Raw genomic sequence first — 25601 nt, forward strand, 5'->3', positions numbered from 1 at the left:
CCCCTCCAAAGAGAATCTTAAGCAGGCTCCATGCCCAGCGTGGGAGCATTATTTTTCCTTGATGACGATGGCGCTTCAGGACGAAAGCTCCTGGGACTCAGTTTCTGCAGGCAAGACAATCAAAGCTAGGGGTTTGGGGGTGATCAGGAACCCGCAGAGCCCCCTTAGCTCCTGCCAGGCGATTGATGGGTCTCGCATCCCGGCGTGGTCTCCCGGCCTTTGGGTGGCAAAAAGCGGCAGCCGAGAAGTCCAATCACCAACAGCACCGTCAGCCACACCCCTCTTCGAAGGGGAAAAACAGAGCCCGCCTTCTCCGACCTCGGGAGATGGGGACGGGGCGACGCTCCCGTGCGCGGTGCCGTTACGCCGACGCACGGGTACGCCGGCCCCGCCCACACCCTCGCAAATCTGGTTTCCGGCGGGAGCGCGGACTCGGGGGGAGAGGGGAGGTTGCGGCTCCGGTCCTGGAGCTGACTGAGGGCTGCGCTGCCCTTTGGTACCCGCCGGAATGCCTCACTTGGAGAACACGGTGCTTTGTCGCGAGTCCCAAGTGTCCATCTTGCAGTCCCTGTTTGGAGAGGTATTGTGGTCAAACTACCTTTTCTGTTCCAAATCCTGGAGGCAAACATTTCCGTGGTCTTGTGACGTGTTCTCAATTTTCTGTCTTCGTGTTTGGATTGAGGGGCAGGCAAGAATCCATTTTTTTGCATTGAGGAAAGGGTTGTTGTAGGTCTACCTCACTCCTCCACCCGAAGTAACTTCTGATTAGTCCCCTTGAAAAGAACGGCCCGGGCAGGACCGGCCGGCACCACAGGACGTTGGCCCAGGATGGATTCTTTTACTAAAACACGCCACGCTTTTGAGATGGCGTTACCCTAAAGTAGCGACTGGAAGTTGCTTAGTATCTTACCCAGCTGAGAAAGATTGTACGTAACAGGTGTGTTGGCAGTGTTATTTTTTTTCCTGGTGTAAGTTCGCACGTTTCACTGAGGTGTTCGGTGTAAGTCAAGCGTGGGTGTAGGTGGTGGTTATCGAGCCCAGGGAGGACCAGGGCAGGCTTCAGGTTTAAAACTTGACCGGCTTTTCCAGAATTGCCGAAGCCTTGAAGAGAGCTTGTCTGGAATTCTTGAGGAGCAGTTCAGGTGACGCCTGAAAGAAGAGGTTAAGTAAGTTCTTTTGAAGGGACACAGCTAGGGACTCCTTTTCACAGGCAGGAGGTAGCATTCACCAGTTCAAAACTTCCAGCTATTTTTGTTTATGTTCTGGTGGCCTGTGGTGAGCCTTTTGCTTCAGCCTTAGACATGGAGTTCAGTCAGTCAGACTTAGGTCTTCTTTCCTGTGAGGAGAGTAAATGAGACTTTAGGCCCAATACTTGTTATCTTTCCTTCCCACCCATCTTCTGGTTTGTTTTCTTAAGTACTTTGAGTACTTGCATCCAACTAAAATTGTTGGATGGCATTCTGAGTCTGAAGTATTAATGGAAAACTCTGTCCTTCCTATAAAGGTGCATAGTAGTTAGGGAAGTAAGAGGTATTCTAGTTATAATGCTTTCAGTTAGAGTTATCCGTATCATCTCTGAAATATTTTCTCGGTTATACTTTTTGCATTCCTTCCTTGGAGATGATCTAAAACCAGATCACTCCCAACTAGAGCCGTCCTCCAGAAAAAAGAATATTGACAAATAGAGATGACTGGTATTGGTTTAGTGTTGATCACAGAAAGGGTTTCGATCTTGCACATCACGTTTAACTATATTAATACCACTTTTCTTCAAGGTGTGGTGTGCATGTGGGAGATAAAAAAACTGAAAAAAACCCTTTTTTTCTAAGCAGATTCATTTATTTCCTCAACAGATATTTACTGAGCACCTTCTTTGTGTTAGGCACTGTGCCAAATCCTGGCTAATTAGAGTTTATTAAGGAGATTTATGAGGGTGAAAGGTTAAGTAACAGTGCAAGAGTTCAATACAATTCTAGGTAGCAATAGAAAAGATGTCATAGGGTGGAATATTACTAAGCAACAAATAGTGGATGTAGACCAGTGTGGCAGGATTTCAGAAAAGGAGTGTCTCAGTGTAGCTTGGAAATATTTCCTGAAGGATGTCTTGACCTTCTTTTTAAAGATGAACTGTATGGGGCACCTGGGTGGCTCAGTGGGTTAAAGCCTCTGCCTTTGGCTCTGGTCATGATCCCAGGGTCCTGGGATCAAGCCCTGCATCGAGCCCCGCATCGAGGCTGCTTCCCTTCCTCTCTGGCTGGCTCTCTGCCTACCTGTGATCTCTGTCTGTCAAATAAATAAATAAAATCTTAAAAAAAAAATAAAGATGAACTGTAATATTTGGATAGCAGAGATGCTCAGCAAGCATGGGTTAATTCTTGGGATAGCATTTTTGAGCCATTTACAGGATAGTCAGGTATAAACATAAGAAAAGGATTAATATACAAAAACATCCATCGTAAGTCTCCTTTGGGGCTGCTTTTGCATATGCTATTAGAAAGTTTTCTCCTGTATCAATCTAAGTCCCTGATTTGTCTTGCAAAAGGAAATGCGTAATTTAGTGGCCAGAATGTAATAGATGTTTAATAAATAATAATAATAATGCTAATAATTATTTAATTAATTAAAATAAAACATACATATAGTGAATATATAAATAATAATAAACACATGATTATTATTGTGGTAGATTATGATCATAGAGATTCTGCTTTCTTGTGGAAATTGCATCACCCTATATTCTTGTAATTTTTTTTTTAAGATTTTATTTATTTATTTGACAGAGATCGTAATAGGCAGAGAGGCAGGCAGAGAGAGAGGGGAAAGCAGCCTCCTTGCTGAGCAGAGAGCCTGACGCGGGGCTCGATCCCAGGACCCTGAGATCATGACCTGAGCTGAAGGCAGAGGCTTTAACCCACTGAGTCACCCAGGTGTCTCATCTTGTAATTATTTTTTAAAACAAGTGCATCCCACTAGACTGTCCCACTTCCACAGCAGATTTTGTCTTTACAGGTATTTGTACTCTTCAGTGCATTATGATTTTCAGCATTTGATAGGTGTCTAATAAATGAATGAAACATATTTGTAGTATTAAGGAGTCCAAGAGAGGGGCTATTTGACAATCTTTACTTTTTGCTGGACAGCTGACTCTTAACATTTATCCTGAGGTTCTTGGGAATATGTGTGTTGAAATACATGATATATAGATTTTATTGTTTTATTTGATGAAATGTGTACATTTAGGCTAGGGTAAATATAGTATGCATAATTTTAAAGTATTCTGTTAAGTTTTCCTAAAAAGAGAGGACTCTTGAAATTTCTTCCAACTCTGTGATTATATATGCTTTGTTTAATGTGTAGTGAAATTGCAGCATGTGAGATTAGATTCTCCAAAAAATTAAGATAAAAATGGATTATGGTTAAAGTTATCCTTGAAAAATCTTTGCAGTCTATGTATTTGAAAATACAAGAGTTCAGACATATAAACCTGCACAATAATAAAAAGTATAAATACATACATAATATATATAGTATATATGCTATATATATTGTGTTATATATGTAATATATACTAAGTTTGCCAAGTACAGTTTTTCAGACATTTTAATTTAACAGAGAAAGTGCTTAGAATTGAATTCAGGTTAAGTTCAAAGTGTAATCATGGATCCATTGTGTGGTCGCTATTGAAATAATTTGGATTGAATATTTTACTTTGCCATGTAAAACTTTCTCATGAGTTGATAATTATTTACTGTTTTGTATGTGCTGACTAATATTTGTCTTTTCTCTCTTAGAGGCATCATTTCAGCTTTCCATCAATTTTTATTTATGGACATACTGCCAGTGGAAAGACCTATGTAACACAAACTTTGTTGAGAACTTTAGAGGTAAGAATAACTGTTAATTGATTTTTTTTTTTTAAACCTCATAGATTCCTAGAAATGGGAGGAATCTGGGAGATTTAGTATAGTTTACCTTTCTCTGAAGGGATATTTTCTACTATATGAAATATTTCTGACCAATTTTTGTTTGAGATATTGTAGACTCTAGTTCATCAGGGAAAAGGGGTAAAAAAGGACAGCAAATGTTAGTGAAACTGTGACTAAGAGATATAAGGTAGCCTTAGTTACATTATTACTCTGAAAGAGAAAGAAAAGCTTCACTCTTGGGTGAGATTTGTGGAATATCACTAAAAATAGTTATAAATATCACTAAAAAGAGTTTTAAGTTCCATTATTTGTCCTAGATGCCAAAGTTATCTTCCTCAGAATGAGTAGCACTGCTTTTGTGATTTCATTTTGGGAACAGACTATATTTGTAAGCAAGTCTTTTGTTTCCTTGTTATTTCTGGAATTAACCTCCATTTTGATCTCTAAATGAAGAGCTAGCTTAATCCTCATAGGAGGATTACTGTGGTTTCAAACTCTTAAAATTCTTTTCGATCTGGGTTTGTTTATCATTAGAATATTTTCTTAAAGTTATTAGTATGAAATTCCTACTAAGAATTTTAAAATGTACTTGGGTTTCTTAATAATTCTCTAGAGTAAAGTACACATTAGCTGTGAATCTCTGTAGGAAACAAATGGCAAACTCAAATAATTGAAGTGAGTTTAATGAAGGTACTATTGTACAAAGGTTGAAAAAATGTTAAGAGAACCAACAAGAGACGATAAAGCACTGAGAGCTTTTACTCCCCCTACACCTGAATGGACTGAGGGAATTAGCTGATACCAAATCTCTGTAAGAGCTATAGTATTAGATGGGGAGGACTGCCCAGCTGGAGCTGTGGCCTTTGGTAGAAGAATATAGCTGTGGTGGAACTATAGGCCACTGAGGGATAAGGGGTAAGTTAAGGGAATATTCATTTTGTTTATTCTTTTTTTTTTTTAAGATTTTATTCATTTATCTGACAGACAGAGATCACAAGTAGGCAGAGAGGAAGGCAGAGAGAGAGAGAGAGAGAGGAGGAAGCAGGCTCCCCGCCAAGCAGGGAGCCCGATGCGGGACTCGATCCCAGGACCCCGAGATCATGACCTGAGCTGAAGGCAGTGGCTTAACCCACTGAGCCACCCAGGCGCCCCTCATTTTGTTTCTTCTTATTGCTCTCTTTCAAGCTCCTGGTTCTTGTTGACTGAATCCAACCAGAGCCAGAATATAAGAGAGTCTAGGTGATGCAGTCTGTAGTGGTCAGCCTCCTGGGGTACAGAGCAGGTTGGGGTATAGGGGGATGTAAAGTAGTAGAAGGACACCTGGGGAATATCCAACAGAGCCTTTACCATATATGAGGGTTTTCTTAACTATTTACATGTTTTTTACATTTTTGTTTTCAGCTCCCACATGTCTTCGTGAATTGTGTTGAATGCTTTTCCTTGAGGCTGCTTTTGGAACAAATTTTAAACAAATTGAATCATCTCAGTTCTTCCGAGGGTGGCTGTTCTACTCAAATAACCTGTGAAACATTTAATGATTTTGTTCGCTTGTTTAAACAAGTAACCAAAGCTGAAAGTCTCAAGGATCAGACTGTATATATTGTGAGTAACTTAATTTCATTTTACCATCTATTTGGAAACTGCTTATTAGGTCAATTTCTGTATATTTGTTTCAAGTCTGGTTATGTGTATTGCACTATACAAAGGTGCTTTTGGGATACAAAATATGTTTTAGATGTATTTCTTATCCAAAGGGAACTTCGGCTTAATGGAAGAGTTTTGACATGTACTACATGTGGCTGTGTGCGGCGTGTGAGAAGTGATAACCATGAAATGCAAAACACAAACTTAGGCATGTGTGGTACAGCTTCATGAGGTGATAACATTTGAGATAGACTTAAAAGGATGATTAAAGGATTATAGGAGGAAACTGAAGGAAGGGGATTTCAGATGGTAGGAATTATGTAAGGAAGTCATGCAGATGCATTGGAGGCCAGAGAATGCAAATAGTCTAGTTTTAGTGGGTAACAGTGGATGAGGGGAGAAAAAATCTAGGAAAGTAGGTGAGGCAAATCATGGAGTATCTTGAAAACTCTACTAATGTGAAACTCTACTAATGTCATTTTCTAGGCAGTGAGGAGGTAGGGAAGATTTTAGAACAACAAATCTGTTTTAGGAAGATTATTCTGTAACTCATGTTAAATAGATGGATTGGGGGCTGGTGGTGACAGACCGAAGTCTTAAAGTTGGCTTTCGGGGTCTTATTGCTGTTTAAATTAGAGGAAATTTGGGCCTGGACTAGACTTGGAACGGGAGATGCAGAGAGGAATGGAAAAGACCATGAAGGTCAAATTTTTCAATTGTGTATGGAGTAGAGGTTTGTGGGGAAAGATGAATCATTTGATTTTGGGGTGGCTAAGTCTGAATTGTAGTTGTTACATCAATGTGAAAATGATTAGCAGACAACTGAAAATGTGTACTGTGGGGTTTTTTTCGTGGATTTGTTTATAATACTTTAGCCATTTTTTAAAAAAATTATCATCTCTGGAATTGGAATTAAATTTTAATGGAATGCCTTATTAGAACAGCTAAGTTGTAAACTTACTGAAGGGATGAGATCTTATGCATTCTTGCTTCTCCTGATATGTGTAAAACAGTTCCTTCCACATTTTAGTTTCATTCATTTATTTATTCAGCAAATAACTCTTGGGTACTTCCTAAATGCCAGACACTATTTTAGATACTGGAGATAGAACATGGAACAGTATAGAGTCTCTGCCCTCCTGTAGTTTATAGTGTAGTTGAGGAAGATCGATAAAAACAAGTTAGTATGTAGGATGTCAGTTATGTTAATAGAGTAAGGGAAAATCACTTGTTTGGGGGAGAGTAGTTACTTTTCTAAAATAGAGAAGAGAGAGAATATCTCCCTGAGATAATGATGACTGAGCTGAGATCTGAGGAGCAAGGAAGGAATTGAGCAAGCTACGAAGATAGGTGAAAAAAGAGTATTCCAGGTAATGAGATTCACATAAGACTACATACATTGGAACATACTTTGTGTATTCAAAGAATACCAAGGAGGCCGTTGTGGCTGGAATAGTTCAAGTACGGGGGAGAGTATTGTTGAGAATCAAATGAAGAGTGCAAGGATAGAAGCATAGAAGAGTGCAAGGATTGTTGAGAATCAAATGAAGAGTGCAAGGATAGAAGCATGCAGGCTAATGTTACAGGTTGAATTGTTTTGTCCACGAATTCATATGTTCAAGTTCTAACCCCTTGTACCTCAGAATGACCCTATTTGGAAATTGGGTCATTGCAGTCCTAATTAATTAAGTTGAAGTTGTACTAGAGTAGTTTGGACCCCTAACAATATGACTGGTGTCCTTATAAAAAGAGGAAATTTGGGTATAGGTTTGCACAAAGGGAAGATACCACATAAAGATTGGAGTTATGCTGCCACAAGCACCTTTGGAGGAAGCATGGCCCTGCCAACACCTTGATCTTGGACTTCTAGTTTCTGGGACTGTGAGATAATAATTCATTTCTGTAGTTTAAGTCACCCTACTTGTGGTACTTTTTTATGGCAGCTGTAAGAAACTAATAAAACTAGTTATGAGGCATTTATTATAATTTAGGCAAAACATCATGTTGGTTAGGCCAGGGTGGTAGCAGTAGATGTGGTAAGAAATCATGTCGGTGTATTTTGACAGAATTTCTGATAGATTGACTATAGAGGAGGAGAGAAAGAGCAAAGTTAAGGGCTACTGAGAAGTTTTTTGTGCTCTTGAAAGGATGGAGTTGTCATTATCTTAGTGGAGAAAACTACAGTGGGAGGTCTTCTTGGGTAGGGAAGGAGTGATCAGGAGTTTGGTTCAGGGCACGTTAAACCCAAGTACAGAAGTTCAGTTGGCACTTGGAGACTACAGTCTTAGGTCAAGAGGGGCCCATTGTGGAGATAGGATTTCAGAGTATAGAGGTAGTAGTTCTTAAAGCTATGAGACCATTACGTCACCAGGAGAGTGAGTGAGTTAGAAGAGAGGTGAGTCCAAGTGCCTAAGCCTTGTGGCAGTTTCTTGGTTATCCGATGAGGAGATGAGGAAGAATGAATGAGGACAGAGAAGAAATCAATGATGTATAAAGAAAATTTGCGTAAGTGCAGTGTCTTGGAAATCTTGCTACCCTACCCCTTTCTTGGTCCTTTTACTAGGGGGAGCAGGATTTTGTTGGGGCTTTTTTGATTTATGCTCATTAGCCTTTCTATGTTGCTGATTTCTTCAGCCCCACATGTGTACTGTGTGAGGCAGAAAGACAGCTGAGGCAATACGCCCTCTGAAGTAAGTTGTCATTCCTCTGCTCTTAAGGTCCCTAGCTGGTCTGTCTTCTCTCTACCTTTCAGAGCCCTGTTTGTTTTATATATAATATTCAAGGTTCTTAATTTTACTTAGCAGAAGGAAGAGGAAAAAATACGTCTACTCCCATCTTTGGAGGTAGAAGTCTAATTTCTTTTAAAACACAAGTGCAGGGGCGCCTGGGTGGCTCAGTGGGTTAAAGCCTCTGTCTTCAGCTCAGGTCATGATCCCAGGGTCCTGGGATTGAGCCCCACGTCGGGCTCTCTGCTCGCTGGGGAGCCTGCTTCCTCCTCTCTCTCTGCCTGCCTTTCTGCCTACTTGTGATCTCTGTCTGTCAAATAAATAAATAAAATCTTTTAAAAAAATAAATAAATAAAACACAAGTGCATAAGTGTATTCTTATACAGCTACTATTTATTTTTAAAGATTTTATTTATTTATTTATTTATTTATTTGAGAGAGAACATGAGAGGGGAGAAGGTCAGAAGGAGAAGCAGACTCCCCATGGAGCTGGGAGCCTGATGCAGGACTCGATCCCAGGACTTCCGAATCATGACTTGAGGCAAAGGCAGTTGCTTAACCAACTGAGCCACCCTGGTGCTCCTACAGCTACTCTTAGTACAGTTCCGCACCATTACCTTGATTTATGCCAAGGCAACTCTAACCCACTATTACTTGCACCATCAGTGCAAATATCAACATGGTGAAAAGGGCAAAAAATGTTAAGAAAATAGTTTTGACTTTGCCAACCTTTTGAAAGGATATCAGGGACACCCTTCCCCCGGGGGGCCGCAGACCATACCTCAAAAACCAGTGTTCTAAGTAATAAATATATACTTTCAGTGAGATAAGGTAGGAAACAAGGTCACTGGTGGAGAGGAATTTAAGGAATTAAGAGTTCATATCAGAAGGGGGACATTAACGTGGGTTTTGAAATATCCAAAAATATTGGAGTTATAATAGGGAAGTGTTAGTAAGAAATTGTAATATTTAAAGAATGAGGAGGAATGACCTCAGTATATGTGGGTGACAACAGGGAGAGTTTCAAAGCTGAATGTCTAGGTTGGAGGGAAAATCAATATTCTATAAATAGCCTTGATGAGTAAGTAGGGCCCTACTCATTTTTCAGATCTGTTGGATAGAAGTTAGGTATTCAGTAAGTACTTGTTAGTTGGCTAAACATTAAACATTAAGTGTGAGAAAGTTTGCAGGTGTTTAGTGTGGGACGTTTTTTAGAGTACATCTAAAGGCAGTTCAGCTACGTAATAAATATGAATTGGTAAGCTTCAGTACTTACAGAAAGGTAGCTGAGAATGTTTTCTAGTCAGTAAACCAGCTTGCAAATTTAGTCTGTTAGAATGCCGTTGTGTAAATTATTAAGATAAATGTTTGAATCTGAATTAAAATTTTTGCTTCTCTGAATGTTATCTGATAATTGCTTTTGAAGAAGGATCATTTATTAGAATATCATAAAATCAATTATAGTGGGTTAACTAAATTAAATTAGAAGAATGAACTATTAATTTATTGCTTCAGCTTTGTTTTTTGCATTAAAATGGGCATAAAAATGGGCCAATTATTTTAATTAATCTGTGTCCTGGATTAAAGAGTTACTTAAATGGAGATTGATGGGGAAATTGCATAATTGCATAGTGGAGAAAGTAGTTTATATCTTTTTAGCAGTAAATAATTTTAGCTTTATTTTGTCTAATTAGGAGTGAAATATCTTAAGCTGATTACTCATAGATTGTTTCAGTCTGTCTATTAATCAATAAAACATGAAACAATTGGACTAGGGAAACAATATCATATTCTTTGCATTTTAATTTTATTCCTAATTTAAATAATTATAGTTTCCAATAAGATTTATTAATAAAGTGTGAATGTTTAAAAAAAAAAAACCAGCTTTTAAAATTTCAGTTCTGAGAAGAAAATATACAAGATGAACCCAGAACATTTTCCCATAATAGAAAGCTAGGTAATGATCAACTACAACTTGGGTCATTTCAAAAACATACAGAATCCCATGTTTTGAAAGAATTAATATTGTTAAAATGTCCATAGTACCCAAAGCCATCTTTATTCCTATCAAAATTCCAATGAAATTTTTCACAGAAATAGAGAAAACAATCCTAAAATTTGTATGGAATCACAAAAGACGGAACAGCCGAAGCAATGTTGAGAAAGGAGAAAAACAGCTTGAGGCATTATACTTCCTGATTTCAAACTATAGTGCAAAGCTATAGTAAAACAGTATGGTACTGGCATAAGAGTGGATGCATAAACCAATGGAACAAAATTGAGAGCACAGAAATAAATTTTTCCGTATATGTATGGTTATCTAACATTTGGTAAGGAAACCAAGAATGTTCAGTGGGGAAAGGTTAGTGTCTTCAAATAAATGGTGATGGGAAAACTGGATAGCCATATGCAAAAGAGTGAAGTTAGACCCTTATTGTACATGACTCATAAAAGTTAACTTGAAATGGATTAAAGAATTAACTGAAACCATAAAAACTCCTAGAAGAAAACATAGGGAAAATGTTATTTGACCTTGGTCTTGGCAACAGGTTATTATTATTTATTTATTTATCTAGTTTAAAGATTTGAGAGAGTGTGTGTGCACGCATGGAGGGGGAGGGGGCAGAGAAAGATTTGAAAGAGTGTGTGTGCACCCATGGAGGGGGAGGGGGCAGAGAAAGGACACTCCCAACTTGCATGGAGCCCAGCGTGGGGCTGGATCTCTTGACCCTGAGATCATGACCTGAGTCTAAATCAAGAGTCATACGCTTAACTGCCTGAGACACCCAGGCGCCCCAGCAACAGTTTTTTAAATATGACACCAGAAAGCACAACAACAAAAGCAGAAATTAAAATAAGTAGGACTACATTGAACTAAAAACTTCTGCACAGCAAAAGAAACAATCACCCAAATGAAAAGACAGCCTACACAATGGAAGAAGATAGTTGTAGTCATCTACTGAACAAGGGGCTAATATCCAAAATATATAAAGAACTCATGCAACTCAGTAACAACAACAACAAAAAATCTGATTAGAAAATGGTCAGAGGACCTGAACAGATATTTCTCCAAAGAAGACATGCAAATGGCCACGTACATGAACAGGTGCTCAGCATCACTAATCATCAAGATAATGCTAACCAAAACCATGAGATACACCTCACACCTGTTAGAATGACTGTCATTCAAAAGATAAGTATTGCCAAGGATATGGAGAAAAGGGAACCCTTGTGCATAGAGGTATAACCACTATGAGAAAAACAGTGTGGAGGTTCCTTAAAACATTAAAAATAGAAATATGATGTGATTCAGCAATCTCACTTTTGGATACATAAAAAAGGAGATGAAATTAGGATAGGTCAATAGGTCAAAGAGCTATCTGCGCTACCATATTCATTGCAGTTTTATTTGCAATAGTTAAGACTCTGTGTGTGTGTGTGTGTGTGTGTGTGTATGTGTGTGTGTGTGTGTGTATACATACACACACAGTGGAAGGTTATTCAGCCATGAGAGGGAAATCCTGCCATTTGTGACAACATGGATGGACCTTGAGGGCATTATGCTAAGTGAAAGAAATCAGGCAGAGACACTTAATCATATGTGGAATATAAAAAGCCAAACTTAAAGAAACAAAGGAAAATGGTTGGTTACTAGAGGCTGTGGGATAAGGAAGTGGAGAGATGTTGGTCAAAGAGTACAAGCTATTATTATAAGATGAACAAGTTTTAGGGAATCTGTTGTACAACATAGTGGTTATAGTTATGCTATACTGTGTTATATATACTTGAATGTTGCTAAGAGAGTAGAATAGATCTTAAATGTTTTTACCACAAAAAAGAAGTGATAATTATGTGAGGTGCTGGAGGTGTTAGCCAAAGCTATCATGGAAATCATTTTACAGTATATAGGTGTTATCAAATCAACAGTTACGTGCCTTATACTTATGCAGTGTTATAAGTTAGTTACATCTCAAAGCTGGGGGCAGGGGTGGTATAAAAAGGACCCAGCAACTAGTCTGAAGGGGCTTCCACTGGCCAAACATGGTATAGTTTGGTTATCAAAAAAACAAAAAACAATTCAGTAGATGGAGGTACATTACATGTGTTAAAACCCATGAATTTATAATGATACTAAACAAGTACATAAAAAACACAAAACCTCAGTTTATTAGTTACCATGGGAGTTTCATTTACTAGGGCACAGCAGTAGGCTGAGTAATAGCCCCTGAGGATATTAGGTCCGAGTTCCTGGAACCTGTAAATGAACCTTCATTTGGAAAGAGGGCCTTTGCAAATGTGATTAAGGGTCTAGAGAAGGGTGTATTACCAGGTTTATCTGGGTGATCCCAAAACACAACCACAAATGTTTGTGTAGGAGAGAAGCAAAGAGAGGATTTGACTAAACCACACACACAGGAGGAGGCTAGGTGATGGAAGCAGAGGCAAGCAGAGAACAGAAACTTAAAATTTTGATACTTGCCTTGAATTATCTAGCGGTGCAGCCACAAGCCAAAGAGTACTGGCAGCCACCAGCAGCTAAAAGAGGCAGAAAGGGGTGCCTGGGTGGCTCAGTTGGTTAAGAGACTGCCTTTGGTTTAGATTATGATCCTTGAGTGCCAGCATTGAGTCCTGTATTGGGCTCCCTGCTCAGCAGGGAGTCTGCTGCTTCTTCTGACCACCCCCCCCCACTGTGTTCTCTCATTCTCTCTCAAATAAATAAATTAATTAAAATTCAAAAAATATTAAAAAGCAGAGAATGGATCCTACCTTAGAGCTGCTGGAGGGAGTGTGGCCCTGCGGACACCTTGATTTTGGCTCCATGAAACTAATTTCAGACTTAGGACATCCAGAACTGTGATGAGACACATTTTTAGTCTCTTCTAAGCTACCAAGTTTGTGTGGTAATGTTTTACAGCAACCATGGAAAATGAAAAGAGGCACAAACTTACCCTGAAAATTAGTAGATAAAAGGAAAGAATCAAGCATTTATCCCTTCTGTCCTGTGTGAACTTTATTTCTGAGTAACTAAGTTACTTTCTGAGTAACAGCATTCTTTCTAGAAAAATGTCTTCCAACAAATGCAGAAGGGATCATAGAAAATTAAGTTTTGCAATACCTGAGGAAGTTCTGGATGTAGGCAATGATCATCAATTGATGCAGAAATTATTTGGTGAAAGGCTGCTGGGGAGCTTTTTGGTGGATGGATCAGTCTGACAATACCTGAACCTATCAATCAGTCTTAACATCACAGAGAGATAGTCAGGTGTTGTGTTCTTGCTGATGTGATTCAATAAGAAATGCAGAGCACAATTTGTGAAAGTATTCTTGACCAAAACTTGAACCTGAATCTGATCAAACCTCTAATTTATTGACTATTTTATAGGAAATATACTGGATATAAGAACATGTTAAATGATACTAAAGAGGAACAATCATCCAGTTCCGGATTTGGGAAATTCTATGCAATGGATGACTTGTTTTCAACAAATATATAACAAAAAAGGAAGGGACAGGGGAAATACTGTAATTTAAAATTGACTAGATGATAGACCAAATACAATAAGATTCAACATATGAACCTTTTTGGATCCTGAATCAAATAAATGAACTCTTAAGGAGACATTTTGGGACAAGTGGGGAAATTTGAATTTGGTGTAATAACCATGTAATAATGACGTTAAGAAATATTGTTAAATTTTTTAGGCATGATAATGTGATTATTATTATTATTATTATTTTTAAATGGGTCTTCATCTCTTAGAGCTGCATACTGACATATTTACAGATGGAGTGGTATGTCCGGGATTTGCTTTAATATAATCCAGTGAGATAGTGGAGGGGAAAAGTGGAGGAGTATAGAAGAAACAAGTTTGACCATATGTTAATGTTTGTTGGGGTTGGATGAAATATATGTGTAGGAGTTACTGATCTCCCTGTTTTTCTTTTTATTTTAAAATTTCCTTAACAAAAAGTAAAAATAAGGGTTAGGTTATGAAGACCTTGATTTTATTGTTATGGACTAATGGATGACCTCTTGAAGCCCCCCCTTTTTTAACCTTTTTTTTTTTTTAAATCAAGACTTCAAACACAGAAAGAGAATAATGTACTCCAATGAACTCATCACCCTGCTTCAGTTATTCTTAACATGGTCAAACTTGTGTCATCTTTACCTTGTACACTATTCCCTGCATCATATTATATTATCCATAATAACATACATACATTCTCTCTATATATCTATATACCTCATATATATGTTACCCATGAATATATATGCTATTTCTGTAGAGATGTATAGTATATATAGTATATATACTGTATATCTGTGAAAGAGAATTATCTTTTAAAATGACGTATAGAGAAGTATTTTTTAAAATAACATAATACCAGTGGTTTTATAACTGTACAAAAATTTAACTTTTCTTTCATCAAATGATATAAAAAATGCATCCAATTATTTTTCTCATATACCTAGTAAGATATCTTTAGAGCATTGATAGAATACCTAGAAAAGAAACCTTTTTAATGTACTTGTGATTTTCTATTTAGAAATTTAGGTTAAAATACATTGGAAGTGATCTTTTTTTTTTAAATTTTTAATTTTTTTAAAAGATTTTATTTATTTATTTGACCAATGGATATCACAAGTAGGCAGAGAAGCAGGCAGAGAGAGAGGAGGAAGCAGGCTTCCTGCTGAGCAGAGAGTCTGATGTGGGGCTTGATCCCAGGACCCTGGGATCATGACCTGAGCCGAAGGCAGAGGCTTTAACCTACTGAACCACCCAGGTGCCTGAGTAATTTACTAATTTGACCTGTTTAAAATGTCTTCTACAAAATAAATACCAGTTAAAAATTAATTCACAGGTTACAAGGTTTCTTTTTAACATGGAAAATGCAAGCCTTGAATTGTGCATTACATAATGTTAACATTTTGTAGAAAGCTTTGTAAATTGATTTTGACACTTTTTTTTTAAGGTTCTAGATAAAGCAGAATATCTAAGAGATATGGAAGCAAATCTTTTGCCTGGGTTTCTTAGATTACAAGAACTGGTAAGTTATGTATGAGAATCTTTTCACCCTATAAGATTGTCTTTGTTAAATTTTATCATTTTGTCAATCACACAGGAGAGAAATGAATCTTAACATAATTTTAATTTGTATTTCTCTATTATGAATATTGTTGAGCATTTTTTCCAGAGTAAAAGTAGTTTGTGACTCGGTAACTTTTATTCTTTATTTTAGCTTTTTATTTCTAATTGTGAAGTGAGTAATCCTGCTTTCTTTTAAAGGTTTTAGGTGTTTGCTGGAGTAAATAGTGGGGGCCTAAACTTCAGACTTCCTGAAGAATTTTTAAATTTTCTTTTCAGTAATCTAGAAAAAGAATGGTATGTCCATTCTGGGTCTCTGGAGTTCTACCTCATGGTCAGTCAGTGTCAAAACTGGCTTTGTATTTCAATTTATAATTGTGTTGGCACTGAATAGTATTAATACTACTCTAATTGCCATGGACTAATGAGAAAAGAGTAGGGATGGATTTAATAAGCATATGTGTCAGGTCAAAGCCAAATAATAGTAATATGGCAAATCAGGGTTTTGCAGAAGTTTGAATAAAGATAACTGGAGAGAGAATTCATTGTTCACCAATACCAATTGGTATAGGAATGCTAAAATCAAAAGAATTGTGGCTATTTCCTATTTGTACCGTAATCCCAAGTGAGCAAATAGTTACTTTGATCAAAACAGTAATGTTAATCATATTCAGTTACTATTAATTTAAATTTTATAGTTTTGTATTTAACTTACAGGCTTACTTTTGTTTTTGTTTTATAATCCTATAAGTACTTTGAGCATAATTTGTACCTACCTAGTTTTATGTCTGTGTTAAGTATTAAGTAATATTATAAAGAAAATTAATATTTGGAGAGACAGTGTTTACGGCATTTCCACCTTTGAAAAATTTAACATTTACTGAACATACTATTGAAATTTGAGAAACTTTTAGAAGTTCAGAGAGGCTTTCCAAGTGCTGTTGAAATCATTGTGTGCCTAAGGTCAATTCCTAAAATTCACTTTTAGTAATAGTATTGGGTGGGGGTGAGCTGTGAGAGTACAGGAGGAAAGACAACTCTAGGTCTTGGTAGCCATCTTGGGAATTTCCTCACATAGTCTAGTCTTTGCTACTCTTGGCATTTAACCACTGAGGCTGGGAACCCATCTTCTTTAAGTAGATGCCTCCTTCTTCATTTCTTTCTTCATTTTCTCTCTCTCTTTTTTAGATTTATTCATTTTAGAGAGAGAGAGCATGCACTGCACATGTGCGTGCTCATGAGTTGGGGGGAGGGGCAAAAGGAGAGAATCTTGAAGCAGACTCCCTGCTGAACATGGAGCTGGGTGCTGGGCTCTATCTCAGGACTCCTGAGATCTTGACCTGAGCCAGAACCAAGAGTCAGATGCTTAACCGACTGAGCCACCCAGACATTCCTCTTGTTTTGTGTTCTTGTGTTGCATTTGTGGGTTTTTTTGGGCATACCTTCATCCACATACCTTCACACCCATTGCTCTAGGATTCCCTGTCTTGTGTCAGAGTGCATTCTTGCTGTCCTCTTGCTCTTCCACTATAGCTTACCTCACTTTTTCCCCCCTCATGCCTAGTGATGGTGATCATGCATCCCTTCATAGTAGTTAGGCTTTTCATTTTTTTTTTTTAGTTTTAATTATGGAAACTGAAGAAAATGAAAAGATTCATAGTAATCTCAACTCTACCAGAAAAGAGAATTGTTTTGATTTTAAATTGCTTGATTTTTAAAAATATATTTCATTTAAAAATATATTTCAGAAATCTAATAAAGGCATTTCATGGGGTTTTTTTTGTTTGTTTTGTTTGTCTTTAAGATTTTGCTTATTTGAGGGATGCCTGGTGGCTCAGTCATTAAGTGTCAGCCTTTGGCTGGGGTCATGATCCCAGGGTCTTGGGATTGAACCCCACATCGGGCTCCCTACTCAGCGGAACCCTGCTTTGCCCTTTCCCACTCCCCTTACTTGTGTTCCCTCTCTCGCCGTGTCTCTCTTTATGTCAAATAAATAAATAAAAATTTTAAAAAAAGATTTAGTTATTTGAAGGAGAGAGAGTGCATGCTCCTGTGTGCATGAATTCGGGGAGGGATAGAGGGACAGAGAGAAGCAGACTCTCCCCTGAGTGGGGAGCCCAACACGGTGCGGGGCTCAGGGCTTGATCCCAGGACCTGAGATTATGACCTGAGCTGAAGTCAGATGCTTAACTGGTTGAGCCACCCAGGCACCCCAGCATTTCATGTTCTTTATAGTAAATATTTATTTGATTAAAATGAATTAAATATTTATTTGATTAAAATATTTATTTGATATGATAAGTATCAGTGTATATTGAAGGTGAGATCAGATAAGAAGAACATTATCAACTTAAAATTCTTTCAAATAAATATCTTCTCTTTTTTTACACCTATTTTTGAAGTTTTATGAAATGCTTATAAATTATCAATGTTGTATGATCAAGATTTTATTTTTTTTAATTAATTTTTTAAATTAACATATAATGTATCATTTGCTTCAGGGGTACAGGTCTGTGAATCATCAGTCTTACGCAGTTCACAGCACTGATCATAGCACATACCTTCCCCAGTGTCCATAACTCAGCCACCCTGTCCCCTCCCCTCACTCCCCAGCAACCTTCAGTTTGTTTCTTGAGTTTGAGAGTCTCTTATAGTTTGTCTCCCTCCTGATTCCATCTTGTTTCATTTTTCTCTCCCTATCTCCGTGACCCCCTGCCCTGCCTCTCAAATTCCTCATATCAGACAGATCGTATGGTAATGGTCTTTCTCTGATTGACTTATTTCCCTTAGCGTAATACCCTCTAGTTCCATCCACATCGTTGCAAATGGCAAGATTTCTTTTTTGATGACTGCATAGTATTTCATTTTATACACACACACATCCCTCTTCTTCTTTATCTCTTCATCTGTTGGTGGACATCTAGGCTCTTTCCATTGTTTGGCTATTGTGGACATTGTTGCTATAAACACTGGGGTACACGTGCCCCTTCAGATCACTACATTTGTTTCTTTAGGGTAAATACCCAGTAGTGTGATTGCTGGGTTGTAAGGTAGCTCTATTTTCAACTTTTTGAGGAACCTCCATGCTGTTTTTCAGAGTGGCTGCCCGAGCTTGGGTTCCCTCCAGAGTGTGGGAGGGTTCCCTTGTCTCCACATCCTCACCAACATCTGTTTTTTCCTGACTGGCTAATTTTAGCCATTCTGACTTGTGTAAGGTGGTATCTCACTGTGATTTGGATTTGTATTTTCCTAATGCTGAGTGATGTTGAGCACTTTTTCATGTATCTGTTGGCCTTTTAGATGTCTTCTTTGCAGAACTGTCTGTTCATGTCTTCTGCCCATTTCTTGATTGGATTATTTGTTCTTTGGTTGTTGAGTTTGATAAGTTCAAGATTATATTTAGAACATACTTTTTTAATCCCTATAGAAATAAATTCAAGGAGACAAAAAGCATTTGAAAGTAAAAATCTCTTCCTCTTTTTCATAAAGAAGTTAGATTTTTGTGGAATTATTAATATATTGAACTCAGCTGTCTTTGTTACCCAAAGAATGTTTTTTTAAGTAATGCAAATTGAAACATAAGATTACATATAAGTTAGGAATTAATAAATAGTAAATCAACATCAAAGTGTAGTGTAATTTACATGTTTGGATCCTAAGAATAGCTACGAACAAAACAGCTGTCATGTCTGTTCTGTCAACTTGAGAGATGTCAAAAAAATATGGGTATGTGTTGTGGTGAGTGCTGTGTATTGTGTAAGTCTGATGAATCACAGATCTGTACCCCTGAAGCAAATAATACATAATATGTTAATAATAAAAAAAATGGGAAAAAATTAAAATCTGTGTTGAAAATGCAGAGGTGTGTCTACAGACAAATTTGAATTGGCATCATAAGGTATTTGCGGCCACTCTGTAGGACAGTATACATGTTGAGCTTGTTTTCTGAAGTGTTCATTTTGGTATACTGTTAATACTTTCCAAATATACCTCAGAAGGTGACTGTTAACATTATAGTGGTGTTTTGTGTGTGTATTTAACATTTTTAATATATACTCAACATGTTGAATAGTTGGTGTGAAAATAGCCTTTAAAAAAGTTTCCTAATATTATATGGTTATAAGTATAGCATATCTATTTTTCTTATTTTCTCTCTGGGTTCCTGTAGCTATTTTAGTGATGAGAGATGTACATTTTTTTGTTTATTGATTGAAAGCTAATAATTTCTTTGAAAAGTCACATAAAAGGATCTTGTCTTAATTATTAAGCAAATGTGTTTCTTAATTTCTGTAAAATAAATTGTCTGACTGTCCTAGCATTCATGGATAACCGAAATGTTGGTGAACCTGAAAGTTTTATGGAAATTCTAAGTAATTATGTATGAAAATTTGCAAGTGGATGAGCTCCTTGATTAGGTTTTATAAATAAGGCTTATTAATATGCAAATAACTTGTTATATGTTTGTAACTTTGCTGGGTTTATTTGAAAGAAAAATTCAAATGAAATTGTTGCTCTGATTAAGATTTTTAAATGAAGAGTTACTTTTATTTCTCTTTCTTTTACAGACTGACAGAAATGTGACTGTTCTGTTTCTCAGTGAAATTGTTTGGGAAAAGTTTCGTCCAAATACTGGGTGCTTTGAGCCATTTGTCTTGTATTTCCCTGATTATAGCATAGGTAAATTTTAAAAACTTCATTTTGACAAATGATATTCACTAAAATAATTTTTGTTGTTTGAAAGATTAAGCTAGTATATTCAAATAAAATACTTTGATGTCTTAATTTCTTCAGATTTGCTGCCAGTCTTAAAATGTTATGTATCTGCAGTTACAGAGGTTTTATTTTGGAACTGTGAGAGGTTATTCCAATATAGTTACTAAAATTTTTTGAAAGAATATTCTTCACATATTTGTGTTAATGGTGTATTTTCATATTTTTTAGTGAGTATAGTAAGATGTATATATTGTGATGTTGACATCTATACAAGTAAGAGCCAGACTGGGTTGGCAAAGCACATTTAAATTGTATGGAAATTTTTATTTACCATTTATTTGTGTTATGTATCTTTTAACTTTGTAAATCTCATTTATTTATTTTTTTAAAGATTTTTTTATTTAGTTGACAGAGATCACAAGTAGGCAGAGAGGCAGGCAGAGAGAGAGAAAGGGAAGCAGGCTCCCTGCTGGGCAGAGAGCCAGATGTGGGGCTCCATTCCAGGACCCTGGGATCATGACCTGAGCCAGAGGCAGAGGCTTTAACCCACCGAGCCACCCAGGTGCCCCTCATTTTATTTTTCATTAGTGTTCATCTGATAGTACCAATTATTAGGCCTTGTGTTTCTTATTTCTTTTTGGTATGATTTTAAATTGATTGATTGATTTTACAGTGGTGTTTTGTGTGTGTATTTAACATTTATATTTAACATTTTAATGTTAAATGTATTTAACATTTAAATTTTCATAGAGCTTGATTATTTTTGTCTTTGGAAGAACACTGGAGCCTTTTGTGTTGCTGAATATTGTGTTGTCACTATACAAATATGATGTTTCTGATTCAAAGTTTATAAGTATGAAGCCTAAAGTGGTTAGCTATGAAAAAATGCATTCCTTGACCTTAGCCTCATTAACACTAGCCCTCTGAACTAATCAGCTGTAAACATTCATTGTGAAGATAAACACATTTTTGCCTATTTACACAGGAAGAGCAATCAAATGACACCTTGCCTTAGCTAATTAACTGAAATAGAAGAAAGGTACCCAAATAGATGAAGGGAGCCCTTATTTTCAATAGCTTCTCTTCCATGAAAATTGCAAAATAGGAAGAAGAGAAAAGGGTAGGAAGAAAAGGAACAAATCAAAGGATCTCATTAAAAAATTCCTTTGTATCTTTGCCATCACTGTTTAGAGTTAACTTTTTTCATGACCCATTTAGGGTTTAAGTACTGAAAAACTATTTAGAATTTAAGGAATTTTTTTTAAAAGCTGATTTTCTATATCTTAGTGGCATTACAATATGATATAATTGTAGAATTTGATTTAAAATTTTAGAAAGTAAAGATACAAAGCATCATAGATGGAGAAAATTTGGGGACATATTTAAATAATAAAAGTGATCTTGCCAGTTTCAGAGAGTATAGACTACTAGGTTTTTTTTTCTCTCTCTCTCTTTTTTTTTTTTTTTAAGATTTTATTTATTTATTTGACAGACAGAGATCACATATAGGCAGAGAGGCAGGCAGAGAGAGAAAGAGGAGGAAGCAGGCTCCCTGCCAAGCAGAGAGCCCGATGCTCGATCCCAGGACCCTGAGATCATGACCTGAGCTGAAGGCAGAGGCTTTAACCCACTGAGCCACCCAGGGGCCCCTAGACTACTAGGTTGTTGAAAAGTATATAATAATGGAGCCATGTTTAATCTGATGATTTAATTCAGGGCCTTCTACATACCAAGATTTTTTTAAAAAACAAAACATCATAATTCCATAGAAAGGCTTTCAAAAAGGAAACATTAATTGATAAACCAAATTATAGTTATGTAAGCATGGAACCAGAGTAAAGGGATAATCTTAGTGGCTAATGTCATCCAATCATAACTTGATACACTTACCATCTGTAAAATATGGTATTTCATGTTCAGGATGCCCTCTCTCAGCAGTGACCACTGGGGGCCCAGTTTGGAATTCTTGTTTCTGATCTCTACCACATGCAGACTACTCTCTTTTGGTAAAGCATTTTTTTCTTTAACCCTGGTGGATTTACAATGTACTTTATCAGCTTTTTGGTTTGGTTTAGTTACTGTATCATTCAGGAAAAGTTATGCTTCAATAAATAATCTAAATACCTCAGTGACTTATAGTTTCCTGTTTCACAATCTTTGTGCCGTATTTGTCCCGTGTTTTATTTTTACATTTATTGTAAGCCACATATTTTTAAAAAAGATTTTATTTGAGAGAGAAAATGGGTGGCAAAAGGAGAGGGAGGGAGGGAGAGAATCTCAAGCAGATTATGTGCCGAGCACAGAGCCCAATTTAGGGCTTGAACTCATGACCTTGAGATCATGACCTTAGCTGAAATGAAGAGTTGGACACTTACCTGACTGAGCCATCCAGGTGCCCCTGTTATAAACCCATATTAAATTATTTTTGGACTTTTATTTTTTAATAAAATCTTTTATTGTTTATCTGGCTTGAGCTTCTTGGATGTATGGATTGTATAGTTTTAGCAACTTTGGAAAATTTTCAGCCCATATTTCTTCAAATATTTTATCTTTTTTTCCTGTGTCCCTTTTCCTTGCCTTTTCTTGGGACTTCATTACATGTTATGTTAGACCATATGATATTGTCTCATTGAATCTGTTTACTTATTTAAATTTTATATCTTTCTTCTCTGTGTGTTATCAGGGATAGTTCTTTCTCTCTGTCTTTAAGTTCACTGACTTTTTTTTTTTCTGTGTCTAACCTGCCGTTAATCCCATCCAGTGGAATTTATCATTACAGAACCTACTATACTTTTGTTTTCCCTAGTAGTTTTGACCTTATGAGTATGTTTATAATAGTTGTTTTAGTGTCCTTGTCTATTGATTTCCATGACCTCTTTCATTTTGGATTTGTTTCTATTGACTAATTTTATCTATTATGGTATTCATTATGCTACTTTATGTATTTAGTAATTTTTGATTAAATAATAGATACTCTTTTTTTTGTTGTATGTATGTTGGACATTTTTCTAGGAAGCACTTAAATTTCTTGAAGATTTATCTGACTCTTTCAGGGCTATTTACATGAATTCCAAAGCTAAGTTGGACTTTGTGTTTTTTATGTAGTGGTTGTGATGTAAAAGATGCAGATCTAGTAACAGCCTCCCATACAGAATCTGTTCAGGATAATATTCCAGGCATGTGCCTGGGCTTTGAAATGCGCTAGGTTTTGTTTTTTTCAGTCATCAGCCCTCTCAAAAAGAGGCCTTGATATATAACTATATATAAGTTTCTCTTAGTATATGTCCAGTGATAGGCCATATGTATTGTTCAGTCTTGGTAGATCTATATCTAACTATGAGGAATGAGAGAGTGGTAGAGTCAGGAGCCAATGGTAAATGGCATAGTATCCGTGATGAAAATAACTCACCTCTTAAAGGGAATCTTAGACAAAAGGAAATTGACTTGATCAGAACATCCTCTAAGAGTTTTCGCTTGAAAGTATTGCAAAAATCCTGAACCTGTGAAACTGTCAAAGAACCCCTAATGGAGGAGTCTAAAGAGACCATTGCACCAGGGAGCCAGAGGGAATTGCAGTAAGAAATGAATGACTTATTGATTTCGTGTCATTGATTTTTGAATACTGGGTGATTGTTTCTCTTTTAATTTTAACTGTGCTTCTACAGTATGATATTTCCAGCAGGATAAAGTAAAGTTTAGGATTCTAAACTTGTGATGTTGTATGAAGAGTTTAAGGTAGAAGAGAAATACAGTAAAGATAACCAAAGCTTTAGGAAGAAAACATGATTTATAAAAGGGGAAATGATGAAGTAAAGATGACGATTTTCGTAAAAACTTAGGAATTCTTTTTATTTTTCAGAAAATGAAGAGCATTTTCCAGTTTGGTGGTCATTTATGTAGTATCCCTGCTTGCTTTTTCTAGTTACTTTACTTAGGCAGAAAAATTAATAGGATATATATGCTTTTTTCATCCTTGATACTGATTTTGCCTGTAGAGGTTCTTGAGTTTTTATTTAGATGTCATTGTTTAATATTTGTCTTAAGCAATTTTTAGAACATTAGATTTATAATTTTTTTACTTCAGATTCAAAAGTTGTGTTACTTTTCTAATCTTGTAACAGGTTTCTTATTCCTTAATAATTGCCGGGCCTGTATATTTATTGTTTTATACCCTTGTTATAAAATCCTAGAAGATATAACTTCTGGGGTGTTGGGTTAATCCTTAAGTTCATGTGTGTCCTTTGAACAGGGAACCTTCAAAAGATCCTGTCACATGATCATCCTCCAGAGTATTCAGCTGATTTCTATGCAGCTTACATTAATATTCTTCTTGGAGTTTTCTACACTGTCTGCCGAGATTTGAAAGAGCTCAGACATCTGGTGAGTGAGATTTTTACTTAAAAAAAAAGAAAAAGAAAAAGGGGCTCCTGGGTGGCTCAGTGGGTTAAGCCTCTGCCTTCGGCTCAGGTCATAATCTCAGGGTCCTAGGAGCCCCACATCAGGCAGTCTGCTCAGCAGGGAGCCTGCTTCTCCTTCTCTCTCTGCCTGCTGCTCTGCCTACTTATGATCTCTCTCTCTCTGTCAAACAAATAAATAAAATCTTTAAAAAAAATTTTAAAAAAGAAAAGGTACATCTTTAAATATTTTTCCATATAGAAATGGTGTGAGGTAGGCTAGCAACTGAAAATTTATTCTAGAAATTTGAATATGGCCTTCTGAGGCTAACATAGTATGTGGTAGTTTCTTCCTTAGTACAAACTTCAGTCTGACCAGAAAACCTTCATTCATTCATTCATAACTTCATTCAGTTATGTCTTCTCACTCTTCCTTAGTAGTGTTTTTTGTTTCCTTCTTTCTCTTTTTCTAATTGCAGAAAATGTAAAACTTCATTAAAATCAAAGTGAAGAGAAATAGAAGGTATAAAAGCTTAATAAGTAATTTTATGTTTTTTAATTTTTTGTAACATTTCTTTCAGATTTTGTGTATGTAGCAATAGGAGTCTGGCATCCATATGAACTTAAGAATAATCAGGATAATCAGAAGCCGTAACTACAGGTCTTTCATGAGCCACTCACCTTTAGTTATCTTTATATAAAGGATTGCTTTTAATATTTATGTAAATGATTACTTAAAACATTATTTAAAAGAGTAGTAAAGCTATTTATATTTCACTAAGAAATCATATTTACTTTAATTTTTCTTTGATCTATTTTTTAATTGAATGTGAAGGGAAGGAGGCAAGAGTGTCTGGTTTCCCTTTTAGAAACCTTCCATTTATACTAAGATTTTATCTACATGTAAGAAAGTGATAATATATCTAAGGCTGGGAAGCAGCTACCTTTTTTTTTTTTTTTAAGATTTTATTCAGTTACTTGAGAGAGAGAGAACATGAGCAGGGGGAGGGGCAAGCAGGCTACCCAGGACCCCGGGATCATGACCTGAGCTGAAGGCAGATGCTTAACTGACTGAGCCACCCAGGTGCCCCTGGAAAATAGTTTGTTTAA

General features: G+C 36.6%; 1 protein-coding gene across 2 annotated transcripts in view; it reads left to right on the forward strand.

Annotated features, from left to right (window-relative positions):
- The first annotated feature begins 414 nt into the window (after window positions 1-414).
- ORC5 (origin recognition complex subunit 5) overlaps window positions 415-25601 on the forward strand; it is an 89736-nt gene continuing 64549 nt past the window's right edge. For both annotated transcript variants that reach the window (XM_044245850.1, XM_044245851.1), the window contains exons 1-6: window positions 415-580; window positions 3792-3884; window positions 5328-5528; window positions 15272-15346; window positions 19950-20061; window positions 24347-24477. In XM_044245850.1, the coding sequence (XP_044101785.1) occupies window positions 509-580; window positions 3792-3884; window positions 5328-5528; window positions 15272-15346; window positions 19950-20061; window positions 24347-24477 (684 nt within the window). In that variant the 5' untranslated portion in view covers window positions 415-508. The remainder of the gene's footprint in view (window positions 581-3791; window positions 3885-5327; window positions 5529-15271; window positions 15347-19949; window positions 20062-24346; window positions 24478-25601) is intronic.

This window comes from Neovison vison, chromosome 4 (genome assembly GCF_020171115.1).
Source record: "Neovison vison isolate M4711 chromosome 4, ASM_NN_V1, whole genome shotgun sequence".
NCBI lineage: Eukaryota > Metazoa > Chordata > Mammalia > Carnivora > Mustelidae > Neogale > Neogale vison.